The 14,658-nt window shown below is 34.8% G+C and overlaps 2 protein-coding genes across 2 annotated transcripts in view; both read left to right on the forward strand.

Moving 5' to 3' along the window:
• Positions 1–5,935, forward strand: part of LOC140747284 (uncharacterized) — a 181,314-nt gene extending 175,379 nt beyond the window's left edge. Inside the window, exons 8-11 of the mRNA XM_073079612.1 lie at positions 384–510; positions 966–1,130; positions 2,715–2,797; positions 4,585–5,935. Coding sequence (XP_072935713.1) covers positions 384–510; positions 966–1,130; positions 2,715–2,797; positions 4,585–5,308 — 1,099 coding nt within the window. The 3' untranslated portion in view covers positions 5,309–5,935. The remainder of the gene's footprint in view (positions 1–383; positions 511–965; positions 1,131–2,714; positions 2,798–4,584) is intronic.
• Positions 5,936–10,682: 4,747 nt separating this feature from the next.
• On the forward strand, positions 10,683–13,137 carry rnh1 (ribonuclease H1). Its single transcript, XM_073079613.1, has 2 exons — positions 10,683–11,613; positions 12,189–13,137. Exons 1-2 carry the CDS (start codon positions 10,767–10,769, stop codon positions 12,377–12,379), a joined length of 1,038 nt encoding a protein of 345 aa, XP_072935714.1. The 5' UTR covers positions 10,683–10,766; the 3' UTR covers positions 12,380–13,137.
• The last annotated feature ends 1,521 nt before the right edge of the window (positions 13,138–14,658 follow it).

Genomic DNA, 14,658 nt, shown 5'->3' on the forward strand with positions numbered 1-14,658 from the left:
TCATATTCATTATATCTATCTGGGAGATGGGCTTAAGTCACTGCCGTCCATCTGTAACCAACTACATATAGAACAAAAATCCTACTTAAAGTCGGTATTAGGTAAATAAATAATTAATTGATAAATCGAAAAACGCTAAAAAGTATCGATTCCTTGTATCGGGACATACCTTTATTTTAACTTTTATTGTCTCAAAAAGTCGTTTCCTGTAAAACCTTAGCAAATTTCCATACTAATTTACTTCGTGCCCTGTGGGCTGGTGTTGTGTAAATATTATTTACTTATCTCAGTATTATTTGAAAGCTTAAAGCTTTCAAATAATACTGAGATAAGTTTTATGGAGTTTTATGAAGACTGGTAAATAATTATTTTATTTATTTCAGATGCATGGATTTGGACGGTGACGGCTTCATCTCCATGTACGAGCTGGAATACTTCTACGAGGAGCAGATGCAGCGGATGGAGGCGATAGGCATCGAAACACTGCCCTTTACTGACTGCTTATGCCAAGTGCGTTCAATACCACACCACCTTAGAATTTCACCAATCTAGATTGTTTGTTTTTGGTTAAGTCTCCTGTTAAGAGAAGCCCTGTGTTTAGGTTTAAATTTGTAATGATGATGATTTGACATGACTTCAAAAAACCGTTTAATTATAACATACAGGTAGGTAGGTTATAACCTACAGAAGGAAAGGGCCAATTCTCAGTACTATGCAGTGAGAAATTTATTTATTAGGGTAATTTAAAAAAAAATCTGAAGTTTCACTACAAATGTATGAAATTTCACCTTCATTGGCGTATTCGTAAAACTAACATTGCTCTAATAAATATATCATAATAATTTCTGGAATTTTGCTACTCAATATATTCCAATAATTTCTAACATTTCACCATTGAATAGGTATATCGTTATAATTTCCGAAATTGCACTAATGATCCATGATCCACAAATATCCACCACCAGATGTTAGACATGGTGCACCCAGCGGTGGACGGCAAGATCACGCTGTCAGACCTGAAGCGCTGCAAGCTCACGCCGATATTCTTCGACACCTTTTTCAACCTGGAGAAGTACCTGGACCACGAGCAGCGGGACCCGTTCGCCACGCAGCGTGACTCGGATTCTGAGGTCAGTTTTAAAGAACTTTAGGTATACACTTCAAGCTCACGCCGATATTCTTCGACACCTTCTTCAACCTGGAGAAGTACCTGGACCACGAGCAGCGGGACCCGTTCGCCACGCAGCGTGACTCGGATTCTGAGGTCAGTTAGGAAACTCCTAGAACTTCAGGAATAGACTATTTCACCCTTGCAATAAAAGTGATTGCTTGACACAATCATGTACTTAACCCCAGGTAATATTCCTACCTGAAAAAGGAAAGTCTTTTATATAATATGGCGTTTCAACTTAATTCTAAGGTTTAAAAACATAATTATGTGTGATCGACCTCAAAAACTTCATTTCTATTTGGAATTGATCTATCCGTCATGTCAATGAAAACACTAAGGAGTAGATTGCAGAGTTATTCCCTACTTCTTTTATTTAATCAAAAATCTTCGAAACATTGTTTTAATAACAACACTATTACGGTCTTATTCATAAAAAGTTATAGCACACTTATAACGTTGCTATAGTACGATTGTCAAAAAGTGTTATTCATAAACGTATTTTAGGCACTAAACCGTTCTATAAGCCTTGTATAACTTATAGAGGCCAGAACCCTACTATAACAGTGCTATAAGACAAAGATGGCGGACTCTCATCAGCTGATTAGTGATTACTAACCTAATTTGACAATATGTTTTGAATAAATTTTAAATGGCAATGTCCGTTTTGCATATAAACTTGAAATAATTTATTTAAATATCCGATAAATAACATTATTATATCACTATTTCAAATTACAATGCAAATTTTACAAAGCTTAGATATTATTAATAATCTAGAAAACCGTCCACTTCGAAGAACATCGCACCAAAGAGTGATCCGTTTTCTTTAAACGACGAAGACTTTCGGAAGCGTTATCGCTTTAATAAATCGACAGTAAATTTTATAATTGATCTCGTACGTAATGATCGTAAATTAGATCGCGGAGATTCTGGTACACCTTCTGAAATACAATGTTTACTGCCATAAGATATTGCGAATGTTTACAAAACGAAACTTAACAAAACATTTATATCCAACCAATTTTCACTCCTTTATCTTTTAACAACTTTTGCTTAATATCCTATTTTAAGAAATAAAATATTTTTAAATTCGCGGTATTTACAAATACAATGACACTGACATGTTATTTGCTTTTATTGACAACGCATTGACAAGAATGTCAAGACAGAAATTTTTTTAGTACGAAATAATGTCATTTAATGATGTTTATCTATGGATATTTGTCAATTTGTTCGCCGAACTTCACTATAATGGCAACATTTTCATTTATAGTTGACTTTAGCGACACATTAGTTATAGAATGTTTATGGAACGTTTATGAATAAGCAATTTTATAGAACGTTTTATAAGCTTATCGAACACTTTAACTAATGAGTGCTTAAAACCTTCTATAAGCATTTTTTATGAATAAGACCGTTAGAGTTTATGACGGTTATTTTTATGTTCATTCAATACCAGGTGACGAATATTCGTTTTTAAATTTAGAATGTATTTTTTTCTTAAACATAAACAACATTTAAATGTTTTATTTGTAAATTCCAGATGTCAGAATGGGATAGGTTCGCGGCTGAAGAATATGAGCTGTTAGTAGCGGAAGAGGGCGGTAGTGATGCGCAGGACCAAATGTAAGTTGCACTACAATAAAATTGTAAATCTTACAAATCTATCTTCATTGTAATAACTGTAAATGTAATTTTCTTTCCCATTACAAACAGGCAGTTGTATAGACTGATGAGAGAGTCTGAGAAAAAGAAGTATATTAGTCGTTTCTATGAGTTGTGCAGAGCTAGTGGGCTGAACGGATTTAAATTTTACAAATAATATCATTATGTATGGTAAAGTAGATTTGACCCCTTATAAGCGCACTAGATCGGCTGTTAGATACATTATTGCATCTTGTTTAAATCGCACTTATGACGTAGCGAAAGCACGCACTTGGTATGATCGAGTAATAACATAATTATGTGACTATTTACACGAATGCAATGGTTGGGGCCAAATGACAAAAAATACGTGGAGTAGTCGTTTATATTTTATTTCTAAAATCGTTAAAGTAGGTATGTTTACTTAAATGAATGTTCTTTGAATTTTCATAGGTACGTACTTTTGACAGAGCTACTTTTAGTTTTTCAATACTATCACAGATGGCGCTACCTGTTAGAATTTCTATTTTAAAAAATGAGAAAATTATAATTAGTGAAAAATGAAAACTATGAGTACGCATGTAAATTTTTAATGATGTTAAATAATGATCTTACATTTACTTAACTTTTTACTCTATCGTTTATAATATTTTAAACATTAGAATGGATTCATAATTAATACTTATAATATTTTTCAAAAATTACATCGTAGCAAACACATCATGATAAATAATAGACATCACAATTTTTCCAAGTATCGTGTTTCTTTCACAATTCTATCAAATTTCCAAATTAACACCACAGATAAGTGAAATTTTAGTAATTATCATATATCATAGCATACATTAAAGGCTCAAAATAATGCTGAAGTTAGAGACACTACAAGGTTTAGACCGAAATATTGTTTTATAAACTGGTGTAAGATTAGCATACGATAGATGGCGTTAGCTACTGTGTACGTGTAAATAAGCCATTATAAGGTATATTTAATATAAATTGTACTTCACTGTGCAATATGTTCTGAATGCAAAACTTCCGATTATTAATCATGATCGGATTCGAAAAATACCTATCATTTCCAATCATAATAATTTAGAACTTAGATCATTTCATACACCTACATATTATATTGTATCCCTGAAATATTATATAAGTATTTATATATGTATGTGTCTATGTATTACCTCACAATTATGTTCATTTCTGTTTATTTGACTTTCGTTCATTATGTATTGCTATTTCTTTCATCAGGGAGGAAGACAGAACAGGCTATGCTAGGGTAAGAATGTGTTCGTGATTTAAAATGTATGTCTTGTTCATTTTGCTGCACTCACCGTAAACGTATACGTATTTCCGATCCAGGAATTGCTTGAGAGCTTGAATGACCTCAAAAACCTTGATTCTCAAATGCATTTGCCGTGAACTTGTCGCTTTGTGATTGCACCGTGTCATGTCGACATCGAAGCAGCAACGATTGTACAGAACCATTCAATGTGGAACCTCACGCCGTTTGCTTGGAGGTCATTGTCTGCCTTACTGATGAAACATATTTATTCCCCGCAATATGTACTTAATATCATCTATCACACACTTTAAGCTTTTGTTTGTAAATAATGGAAATTGACATTGACTCGGGCATGACGCGACTAACCTTAATAAGGATTGATCAATCTGTTGCATTCAGTACATATAATATGATATGATAATATATTTAACCGTACACTTTCATTTACTATTCCAATTCTCACACTTTCGTGTCTCAATTCCAGCTCATACGATGAGACGGACGACGACTGTCTATCGCCTAACATTGATGACGTCACCAACACCGAAGTAATAGAAGACTCGAGCGTGGAAGAGTCCACTCTCAGCGAAGGAGTTCCCGCGGGCGCGCAACGAAGAGATGTTCCAGGGGTTGCTGGGGTGTCTCGAACACATCCCTCGTCAACACCAGGCGGCTTCGTCAACCTCAGCTCCATCTACTCCATCGGCAACAACGAAAGATGGGCCAACCAGGGCACCAGCAAAAACGAGAGGAAGATGGAGAAACCCGTCCCGCCCGAGAAGCCCGTGAGCCTGATGATGATGAACGGGAAAATGGACAACCGATACGCCAGCTTCGGCAACAACAGTTTCCTATACTCGCATTTACTGAACCCGAACGGCGCTCGGGCGAAGGACCCTCCTTCCTACACCGCTGCCACTAGTGGAGCGTTATTGGACAAAGCTGGCGATAAGGCGACTTCCCCGATCAAGGCAATAAAATCGCCCGTCACGAGCCCAGTTAACGGCGTGAACAAGATCTCAGATAACTACGAGAAAGCGATCGCGGAGCGACTGAGTCCTCAGCGAGAGGTATCGAGGTTGAACCGAAGCAGTCTGTTCAGTAAGGTGAACACTGGAGTAGTGTCAGCTAAAGTGAAGAAGAGCAGCCCGAGGAATCAGGACGAGGACGAGGATTACGCGCGGGATAGCGACGAGTGCTCCATATAGACCTCGCTGTTACGACAATGCTTTTGTCGGACGCAATAATTGAACTTAGTGAACGCCAAAGATCGCCATGTGCAATGGACAACGGTAGTGTAATGAATGTTTAACGTTAACTTATGTTTGATACGCAGAGAATATTTTTTCAACGTATCCTAGAGGTCGATACGTGCCTTGTAGCACTAGACGGTTGGAGTAGCGTAGTGTAGTGAGGTGTCGGTTAGTTATATTGAACTATGGTGTGTTTTAACATCGTCTTAGTAACGGCATTTTATTAGTATTGTATATTTAATGGTCTAACGGTGTTTTGTTAATACCTATTACGTCTCAAAGTAGGTAAGCATATCAGATAATAGTTCGGTTCGAGATTGGTCACTAAGTTATTTAGTTAACTGAGATAATGATGTTGGGTTGCCGTCAGGTACTACATGGGGCTCATGCATGTATTCAGTAATTGTACAAGATTGAATGTCAGTACACACGTAGCTTTATATATTTACTAAAATAACATTATTATATGTATATAGAAGTAAATACTCAAGTAAATGGATTTTTTATACATAATGATTTTTTTATCCATTTTTTTCATCCAAAAAATATGCCATTTTTCCGCAAGTCTTGAGAGTAAATCTGTATCTAATATTGCCAGTACTGTAATTTGAAGCTATATAGCTTAGACACACAATTGGATTGATAATATAAATATTTTGTATTTTTTCATAATTGATCTTATTACTTTGAATTTTCATATAATATCTTTATTTATTATTTACTGTAGTAGAAGCTGCTTGTGTACTGAAACTCAAATCTCAACCTAATATTACGTAGACGAGATTGTTACTATACTATAATCAAAAGACTTCACTTAAAGTGTTTCTGACACGAGCAAGCATTCTATAGATATTAGATAACATCGGCCATAATCGCTCTTCCGTCGTAATCTCATATCATGGCTCCATCCAGAAAATAGATATTTTGGACAGTTCAAATTATGCATAAGGCTTTACAATACCGTCACTTGAACGCTTTACTCATGGACATTCAAATTCAGTATAAGAAACACGCACAGATTTAGAATAGGAGATATTTTTGATAAGGGTCAGAGATACCGTCGTCTCGTAAGCCTACCTTTATTTGGATAGGAATGATAGTGTCAATGTACGTCATCTTCGGATTGTTTGTATGATGACCTGTAGTGTAGATAGGATTAGGTGTGAACTGGCGCTGCCCTGTCCTTGTATTACGTGATTGTCAAGGGGTCAAGCTATAGCTTTGTCAAGGGGGAAAGGTTCGGAAAGCAGTGGCGTAGTTGGGTTCGCCGAAACAAATACTAAAGTTTTCTCTTATTTAATGCTAAGGAAGGAATCCGAAATAAACAGTATCTTAATTTTCATGGCGAAAATCAAAAAGAAAGTTTTTTCTTTTCTCGCCCATAATAAGGGGTAAGACGATTTTGTTGTCCAAAGGGTTACAAAGTAGCTTTCGATTTTGGGCTACACTATGTTTATAAGAAGGAGAAGTGCAATAGATTTCTTGAACAAGAATAGTAATGTGTAAAATATTTTCTTATTTATTAAAAGTTAAAAATATCTGACATCAGTCAGCAATTGGTGTGATCTCGCTCATCACCATACAGACCCTTCCCTTAAATTATAAGATCTCTAGCATATAAATAACGGCCTATAATATTCAGTTTAAAATACTTTAAAGTAGGACAGCGGTGGCGTGAGTTGAATTAGTAACTGTTTCGTCTTTACCAGACGAGTTATAGTATTCGCAGAATTGCGTTGTAATCGTAATCGTATGGCCGCGGTAGGCTTTATTATAAGCCACGCTAATGAAGAACGAACTTGAAATTGGCGATCTATTTTCCGAAATTACTACATAAAGTTTTTCTAGTACCAGCACGTTCTTTTCTTCGCATCTCAACTGTAAAGACATACATTAAGATTTAATTTAAACCACATTTCACAACAAACGCCATTTTCAAGTTTATCTATTATTGGCATGAGTACCTAATATGTAGTGACAAGGTAGTAAAGGCAGCTGTATATAAGCTTGTAGGTAATGCTAGGTAGGTCATACATTTTTCTCTAGTCTACAGGGTGCTGAATTACGAGCTAAATGACGGTCTACCATTCATATATAATTTCTACAAAAACATCAAAGTTTGTCACAACCAAAGAATGTTCGGTTGTTAGTGAAATGACAAATGCCTAAACTAAACGTATTTGGTTCTTAGGTACCTATCAGTGTAATTAGAATAATTGTTTTACTATGTAAAATCTATATTTAAATTTTGTGCTTAAATGCAATTGTTTTGAGACGTTATAATGTGTGACGTAATACGTTTACATTGAAAATTGTGCCTCCTTTATTCCTTTGTCGTTATCAACACGGGATTAATTACCGTTTTGTTGGGAAGGACGGCTACTTCTAATTTTTACCGCCTTGTGGCGCCACTAGTGTCCCTTATTTTGACGTTTTGTAATGTCAGTGTGACAGCTATTGTCAGTGTCAGTGTGACAGATATTGACTTTTTAGTGTAAATAAAAAAAAGTCTTGCATTATTTGAGATAATGAATTAAGGTTGACGCACGTTGCGGTGCCGCACTGCCAAAATCATTGACTTAGCCCATTGCAACGTAGTTTGCATAACGCACCGCGTATTTGGAATACGTTTGCTTGAAGAATGGGCTCGGTAGCAAGACGCATTGCGACGCGTAGCCGCAATGCTTTTATGTGTATCAACCTTTAGTGTAACATTAAAAAAAATACATTACCATATTACTGGCGCCATCTACACAGAGCTTCGACCAGCCTTCCCCCTTTAAACTTTATTTATCCTTATCCTTGCATACTAATTAAACTAGTCATCATTAACGCTAAAGCCTTCGTTTCAAGTACATCAGTGCTTCATTGACCTTTACCAATTATTAACCAAAACGATTGTTCATATGTTTAACAAATTTTATTAATATGTTGTGTCCTGTTATCTTAGATTGATTTTATTAAAATTTACGGTATGTTTAAATACCTACCATTAATATTAGGAGTTTTAAGGTAACTTAGTTGGTTATTTTTATTGTTAGGTCTGTATTATTAGTTACCGCATTGAATTTGAGGTGTAATGATGTTTTCATTGAATGAACGGTTTGAATAGTTCTTGTTTAGGCTAATCTTATTGTATTTTTGACACTTATCTTAATTGTTAAATGTTGGTAATGAAACCTTCAATAATTTAATGTTCTAATTTGACTAATCTAATGAATTCAGATTATTGTTATGTGGTCGGGTTTAATCGTGTACCTCATACGTAAATGTACCATTTGTACCAAAAAGTGACAATGATAATTTTAGCTGAGATTTCCTTTACCTACTATGTCTTGTATTGAAAACTTCCAAGCCATGTAATAATACTGTGCCATTACCATTTATACGAAATTTTTGGAACGACAAATATATTAAATATATCTAAATACATCATCGTGGGTTAAATAAAATATGCAAAACGGTAGTCCTTAATAAATTTATATCTATTTGTATTTGGGACCGTAGAGCGTATGTCACACATAAAAATACCTGATAATACTACAAATAGACGCTTCATTTAGACATATTTAATATCTTTGAAAAAAAACTGTATTAAAATACACTTTTACATTATGACTATATAATTTATAAAAGAACAGTATCACAATTAGGGTAAGAATATTTTTAAGAAAAAATCGACTTCAATTATATGTATTAATTATTTTGCAATGATCAGAAAGTATACTATCAAGAGTGTTAAATAGACAAAACTCCGTAAGGTTGTTGTTGTAGACTTTGGTATTGTAGCCTTGAAAAACGAGCTAAAAAAATGATATCCTCTCATATATTTAATCATTTAAGAACCTCTCATCTGAAATCGATCGAACATGTGAAATAAAATTAAAAGGATATCAAATTGTATAATTAAAGTTATAAATAATACTTTAATTACATCTTACAAAGCACCATATTAATTTAATATTACATTAAAATGCATTTTTTATGTCTACATAAAACATTTTGAATCTCTCCACAAGCCTTTACCTGGCAATACTTAGAAGTTATGCCATCTTCTCACTTCGTTGTATGTTGATGGTTTTATGTTAGGTGCAAAATCGTAACTGTTTTAATAAAAACAAAAAAAAACATTGTACTTGGAAAACAAGTGACTCTAACATAATGCGTATTTTTGTTATACTAAGATTTTTATATAGGTATTTAATTCTGTTCAATTACGTTTATATTATAGCAATCACGTTTTTTTTAATTAATTTCATTCTTGATTTCACAGTGTATTTTTATATTTTTACAATGAATTACTTTATTTATAACTTTTTCAAAATGTATCAAAAGAAGAAAAAAATGTATTTATCCTTACTTACACCTGCTTTGATCCTAAAATCCCGCGAACCTACCAAATTATTTATTTCACCTAGTTACTTATAATGTATTAGCCTATATATGAATGGATGTAGATACTATATAAGGAAACCACATTATAAACTAAATATCAGGTTTTTTACGAGCATTAGAGGTGATTTACTATGTTAACTAAACAATGATGAAGATGACAGACCTAGATAAGTATCCTAATAAAGTACATTATGTATTTCATTAAGTTTTATTTTATTTATTTACCCTTATTCTGATCCTCATTATTGAACGTTCCTGCATATAATATGAATGATATCTATCTTGATAAAAGTACAGACACTGATTTCTTGCTTTATCATGGGTATGTCATCAAAATATGCCCTTTTCGCCTGTAATTATGACCTCAGTTTAAGGAAGCCGTGATCAGATATATTATAATAATTAAGTGAAAGTTTAATTTTACAAATACGAACAAGAATGTTATCTCTATTACAATTAAATTGATAATAAGTTACGCAGTTACATCAGTTTCTGTACATGAGTTACTGAATACCATTAATAGGATTAAAACAGTATCATTTAAAGGTGTTATTTGGTCCGTTCTAGATTATTATCAAACCCGTAAATGGAAGACCTAAGTATATCGTTAACATTTTAAAGTCATAATAGTGCAGGAAACTCAAAGGGTAGAAGGCTCATTGGGCCAGCGACTTTATAAAGTATTTTAATAGAAGCTGCATGATATCAGTGGAAAATCGGACGTTTCAATGGACTTTAAGAGACGCCAGCCAGTGAATTTTATTATTTCAATATTAAGTCACTCATTTAAAGAGCAACATTATGATAAAAAAAATCCAATAAAGAAATAATAAAAATATTTTATTCGAAATGTAACATTTCAAGACTTGGTTATAAGCACTCTAAATTAAAAAACCTTTAAGTCATATTGTGACATTGACAACTGACACTGACATTTGACAACGTGCATCTGATAGACATTAGACAAAGACATTGTTAATGTTATTAAAAAGAATTCTTCAGTTATATTTTTTTTCAAATGTTATGGAGGGTATGTCTAAAGTTTTCAGCTAGTTTGAACATCAGAAAGCAATTGTGTAGCGCATTTAATTACACGAAAATGCCTTATTACGCTGTCGCCAAGGGGCGAACGGCTGGGATTTTCATGACATGGCCCGACTGCGAAGCACAAGTGAAGGGATTTCCAGGCGCCAGGTATAAGAAGTTCAACTCTGTCGTGGAAGCTCAGGACTTCATTAGCACTGCCGGAGGTAACACAAACTCTAAACCTAAGAAGTCAGATTACAATTCAACCTTCAATAATTCAAGCCACAACCTAAAAAGATCATTCAACACCTCATCGTCGTATAAGCATAAGGATGAAGTTCCGAAGAAGAGGTCGAAATCGAAACGCAAATCTTACAGTGAGAGCGAGAATGAGGGGTCTGACGGATCTGACGACTTGAACACCATAATTTGCAAGCAGATGGATGACATTGAGAAACGACTGAAAGGTTTCGAGAAGGGCGTGGACAAGATCATAAAGAAAAATACAGTTAAAACCGGCCGTAAGTCCATATTGATTGACCAGAAAGACAGAACAGTTGGGTTTACAGAGGACAATGATGGGTTTGTGCAGGTGTATACCGATGGGGCTTGTTCAGCGAATGGCAGGAGTGGTGCCAAAGCTGGTCTCGGGGTGTACTGGGGTGACAACCACCCCATGAACAGGAGCGAGCCAGTGTCCGGCCGAGCCACCAACAACTGTGGGGAAATACAAGCAGCTTCCTGTGCCATTAAGACTGCTCTCCAGAATGGTGTGACAAAGCTCAGCATCAATACTGACTCCAAGTTTCTCATCAACTCAGTTACCAAGTGGATGCCAGGTTAGCATTGACAGTTTTATATTCTTAAATAAAACCTTAAGTATTAAAAACATACTTGGTTTTCATTCTTAGCCATGGTGCTGATATTTCATTTGATTTCATCAGAGTTACTCATTGTTTTTTGCCACTTACTTAAAAGATGTCAGGTTACAGCTACTCCCAGATAGTTAAACTATTCACATGATATAAATATAACATTAATCACTATGAACAAATATCGATAATACAACATCATTAACATTTCTATAATTAGATATCTAAAAATGTGCATTAAAAATCTACAATTCTACATGCAAATATTACTTTCTAAGGAGTCCTCAAGTTGTATGCTCGAGGGCCCTGGCATTGCCTCATCCCTCATTGTTTGGAGATATGATATAAGTTGCATACTTATATAATATTTTGGCCAGTAAATAGATTTACTGTTTGGTCTATTAGGTGACCTGAACTGTAATAGATGTGGGTGACTTGCTAACACAACACAGCCTGACACACACCACTGAACTTAACACATAGTTCCTGTCAGAAACTAGTTTTCCAAACATTTTTAGGTTATGCAATGTATGCTGTTTCAGGTTGGAAAAGAAAAGGATGGAAACTACAATCCGGTGAGCCAGTAAAGAATGAAATAGACTTCAAAGAACTGGACCAGTTGCAAGATCAGCTCCAAATCAAGTGGAATTATGTGGAGGCCCATCGTGGCGTGCACGGCAATGAGATGGCTGATCAGTTGGCTAAGGCTGGTGCGGCTATGTATAACAAGTGATTTTGTTTATGACTAAGGTTTATTATGCATTTGCACATGATGTTTTTAGGTTTAAAGCAGTTGATTTAAAGCTGGCTTAATGCTGTAGCTTAAGTCAAGTGATAAAAATTGCTTATTTAACAGTTAATGGAGGTTGCCGCTATTCTTGAATCTCGCAAACTCGCAAATCTACTGTTTCAAGGGTTATCTGGAGAAATGGGAAGTGAATACTGCAATATTTTTGAGATATGCAAGATGCTATATTTTTGCTATATTTCGAAGTAATGGTTAAATGTGGGAGTTTTTTTTGATGATTAATTTGTTTTAAAGTTACTTCTATCTGTCCTGCAGGTCAGTGAAAAAAGAATAAGTTCTCTTTCTTAATGTTATCTCTATGTTGGATACTTTGATTTATCTTTTAATTATTCTTCAGTGTCTCTATAACCTTTGTCTAAAAGATTTTAAGTTTTGTCTTTTTTCTATTCTGTATAGTTTTCATTATTTACATATTATTTCGATATACTTTTTTACTTCCTTTGTTTCCTTATTTTTTCTTCCAAGATAAATGTATGAAAATTACTCATTTTGTTAATACGATTTGGATGATACTTTATTAATTTAAAATATTATTTATAATATTGTAATGCATAAGACTGATTGATGATTCACAGTTGTTAATTATAGAATTTTAGATAGGTACTAGGCACCGTTGATTATAATATTGTAAGTGAAAATAAAGTTTCAAAAGGATGTTGGTGATTCTAGATTCTTGTTTTGAAGTTTTGTTCTTTCTTTTTCTGTTACCACCAAATTACCACATTTTAAATCTATAAATGATAATTTTTTTATGAGTTCCCTTTTCACATTAAATTCAATAAGAATACGATATTTCAAAAGATACAGGTATATATGACGGCGCGTTGTAGAAAGCGTCGTAGCATCGCTAGTGTTGCAGATTTTATTTTTATATTACTACCCTCTCTGCGAATTTCCAACCATTGTGTCAGGGGCGGCGGGCTAGCTAGTCAGATCGATGATAGCCTCCTTATGGAACGCACGTGCTTAGCTCCGCGTGCTCTGGTTGCGGGTGTCTTTACTTCATAGTATAAAACAAAGTCGCTTTCTCTGTCCCTATGTCCCTATGTATGCTTAAATCTTTAAAACTACGCAACGGATTTTGCGGATACGGATTTGCAGTTTTTTTTAATAGAGTGATTAAACAGGAAGGTTTGTATGAATAATACAAGCATAACATATTAGAAAGCCACTGATAATTTTACAGATTTCCTAAATAAAAAAAAAATTGGGTTTACATTGCAAACGCTGGCTGAACCCTACAAGATAAATTAATATAATGTTCTACAGTATCTGTACACCTTGAAAATATCTACAAATAAGTCTGCGATGGCATATGTCTATCTTTTTTGCGTACATCACAATAACTTTTTATGACTTATAAAGAAGACAAAAATGAAGTTCATAATAAAATAGTTTTAATAAATAGCAAATATTAATCCTTATCGAAATAAATTGTTTCAAAAAATCAAGCGTTTAATGTAGATAAAATTTGCTCCTTATAGCATGTAAATTGGACTTATAGTTTAGAAGACCCTATGATTATAACATTTTGCGGGATGAATATATGGAGGAACGCACTATCAATACAGGTGATTTTCTTTCGGTTTGATAGACATGGAAGATAGTATGGACTGTTTTCCTTAATTATAAAGTAGGAAACGAGGACGGAGTATATCTGGAAAGTGGTCACTGCCGCCCATATCAGTAACCAAATCCATATAGATTGGGGGTTTTACCTGAAGCCTATCAAAGACGCGTAACCACTTCTGAATAGATACAGAATTGGAATTTACAATTAGAAATTAGAATTTTTGTATGTCGAACCTCTATAAGTCCACGATTCGAAAATAATGTTTTTCTCCTAAACGGGCTATAAAAACGGGCTATAAAACCTTTATTGCTCCAAACCCTCTAAAGAACTACAAGTTGATGTGTCAATAGGTTTGTATCTCCTGCTTGTCGTAAGAGGCGACTAAAAGGGGCTTTCGGGGTTGCGGGTGGCAAGAGTGGGAGCTCGAACCGCCCGGCCAACGACCCCGGGAAGGACGGCGGTATGTGTGGTCGCATACCGTCGTGTACATCGGACGATGTGGTGATTCAATCTCACTTGGGCGGAGCCCGACGGGGCAGTACGCTGAGAGGACTCCGGCTGCGTTCCTTTGGAGATCCCGTAGTCATTTACACAGCGCTGAGGACGGCCACCCTGGGGGGTATTAGTGCGG

Source organism: Epargyreus clarus, unplaced genomic scaffold (assembly GCF_041222505.1).
Source record: "Epargyreus clarus isolate Ecla_fem2 unplaced genomic scaffold, WU_Ecla_fem_2.2 ptg000014l, whole genome shotgun sequence".
Taxonomy (NCBI): Eukaryota; Metazoa; Arthropoda; class Insecta; order Lepidoptera; family Hesperiidae; genus Epargyreus; species Epargyreus clarus.

What these genes read in the sequence shown, in the direction of transcription:
- rnh1 (XM_073079613.1), top strand. Translation starts at nt 10,767, where the DNA reads ATGTTATGGAGGGTATGTCTAAAGTTTTCAGCTAGTTTGAACATCAGA. An exon ending in AGTTACCAAGTGGATGCCAG is followed by an intron (nt 11,614 to 12,188) that starts GTTAGCATTGAC and finishes ATGCTGTTTCAG; the next exon opens with GTTGGAAAAGAAAAGGATGG.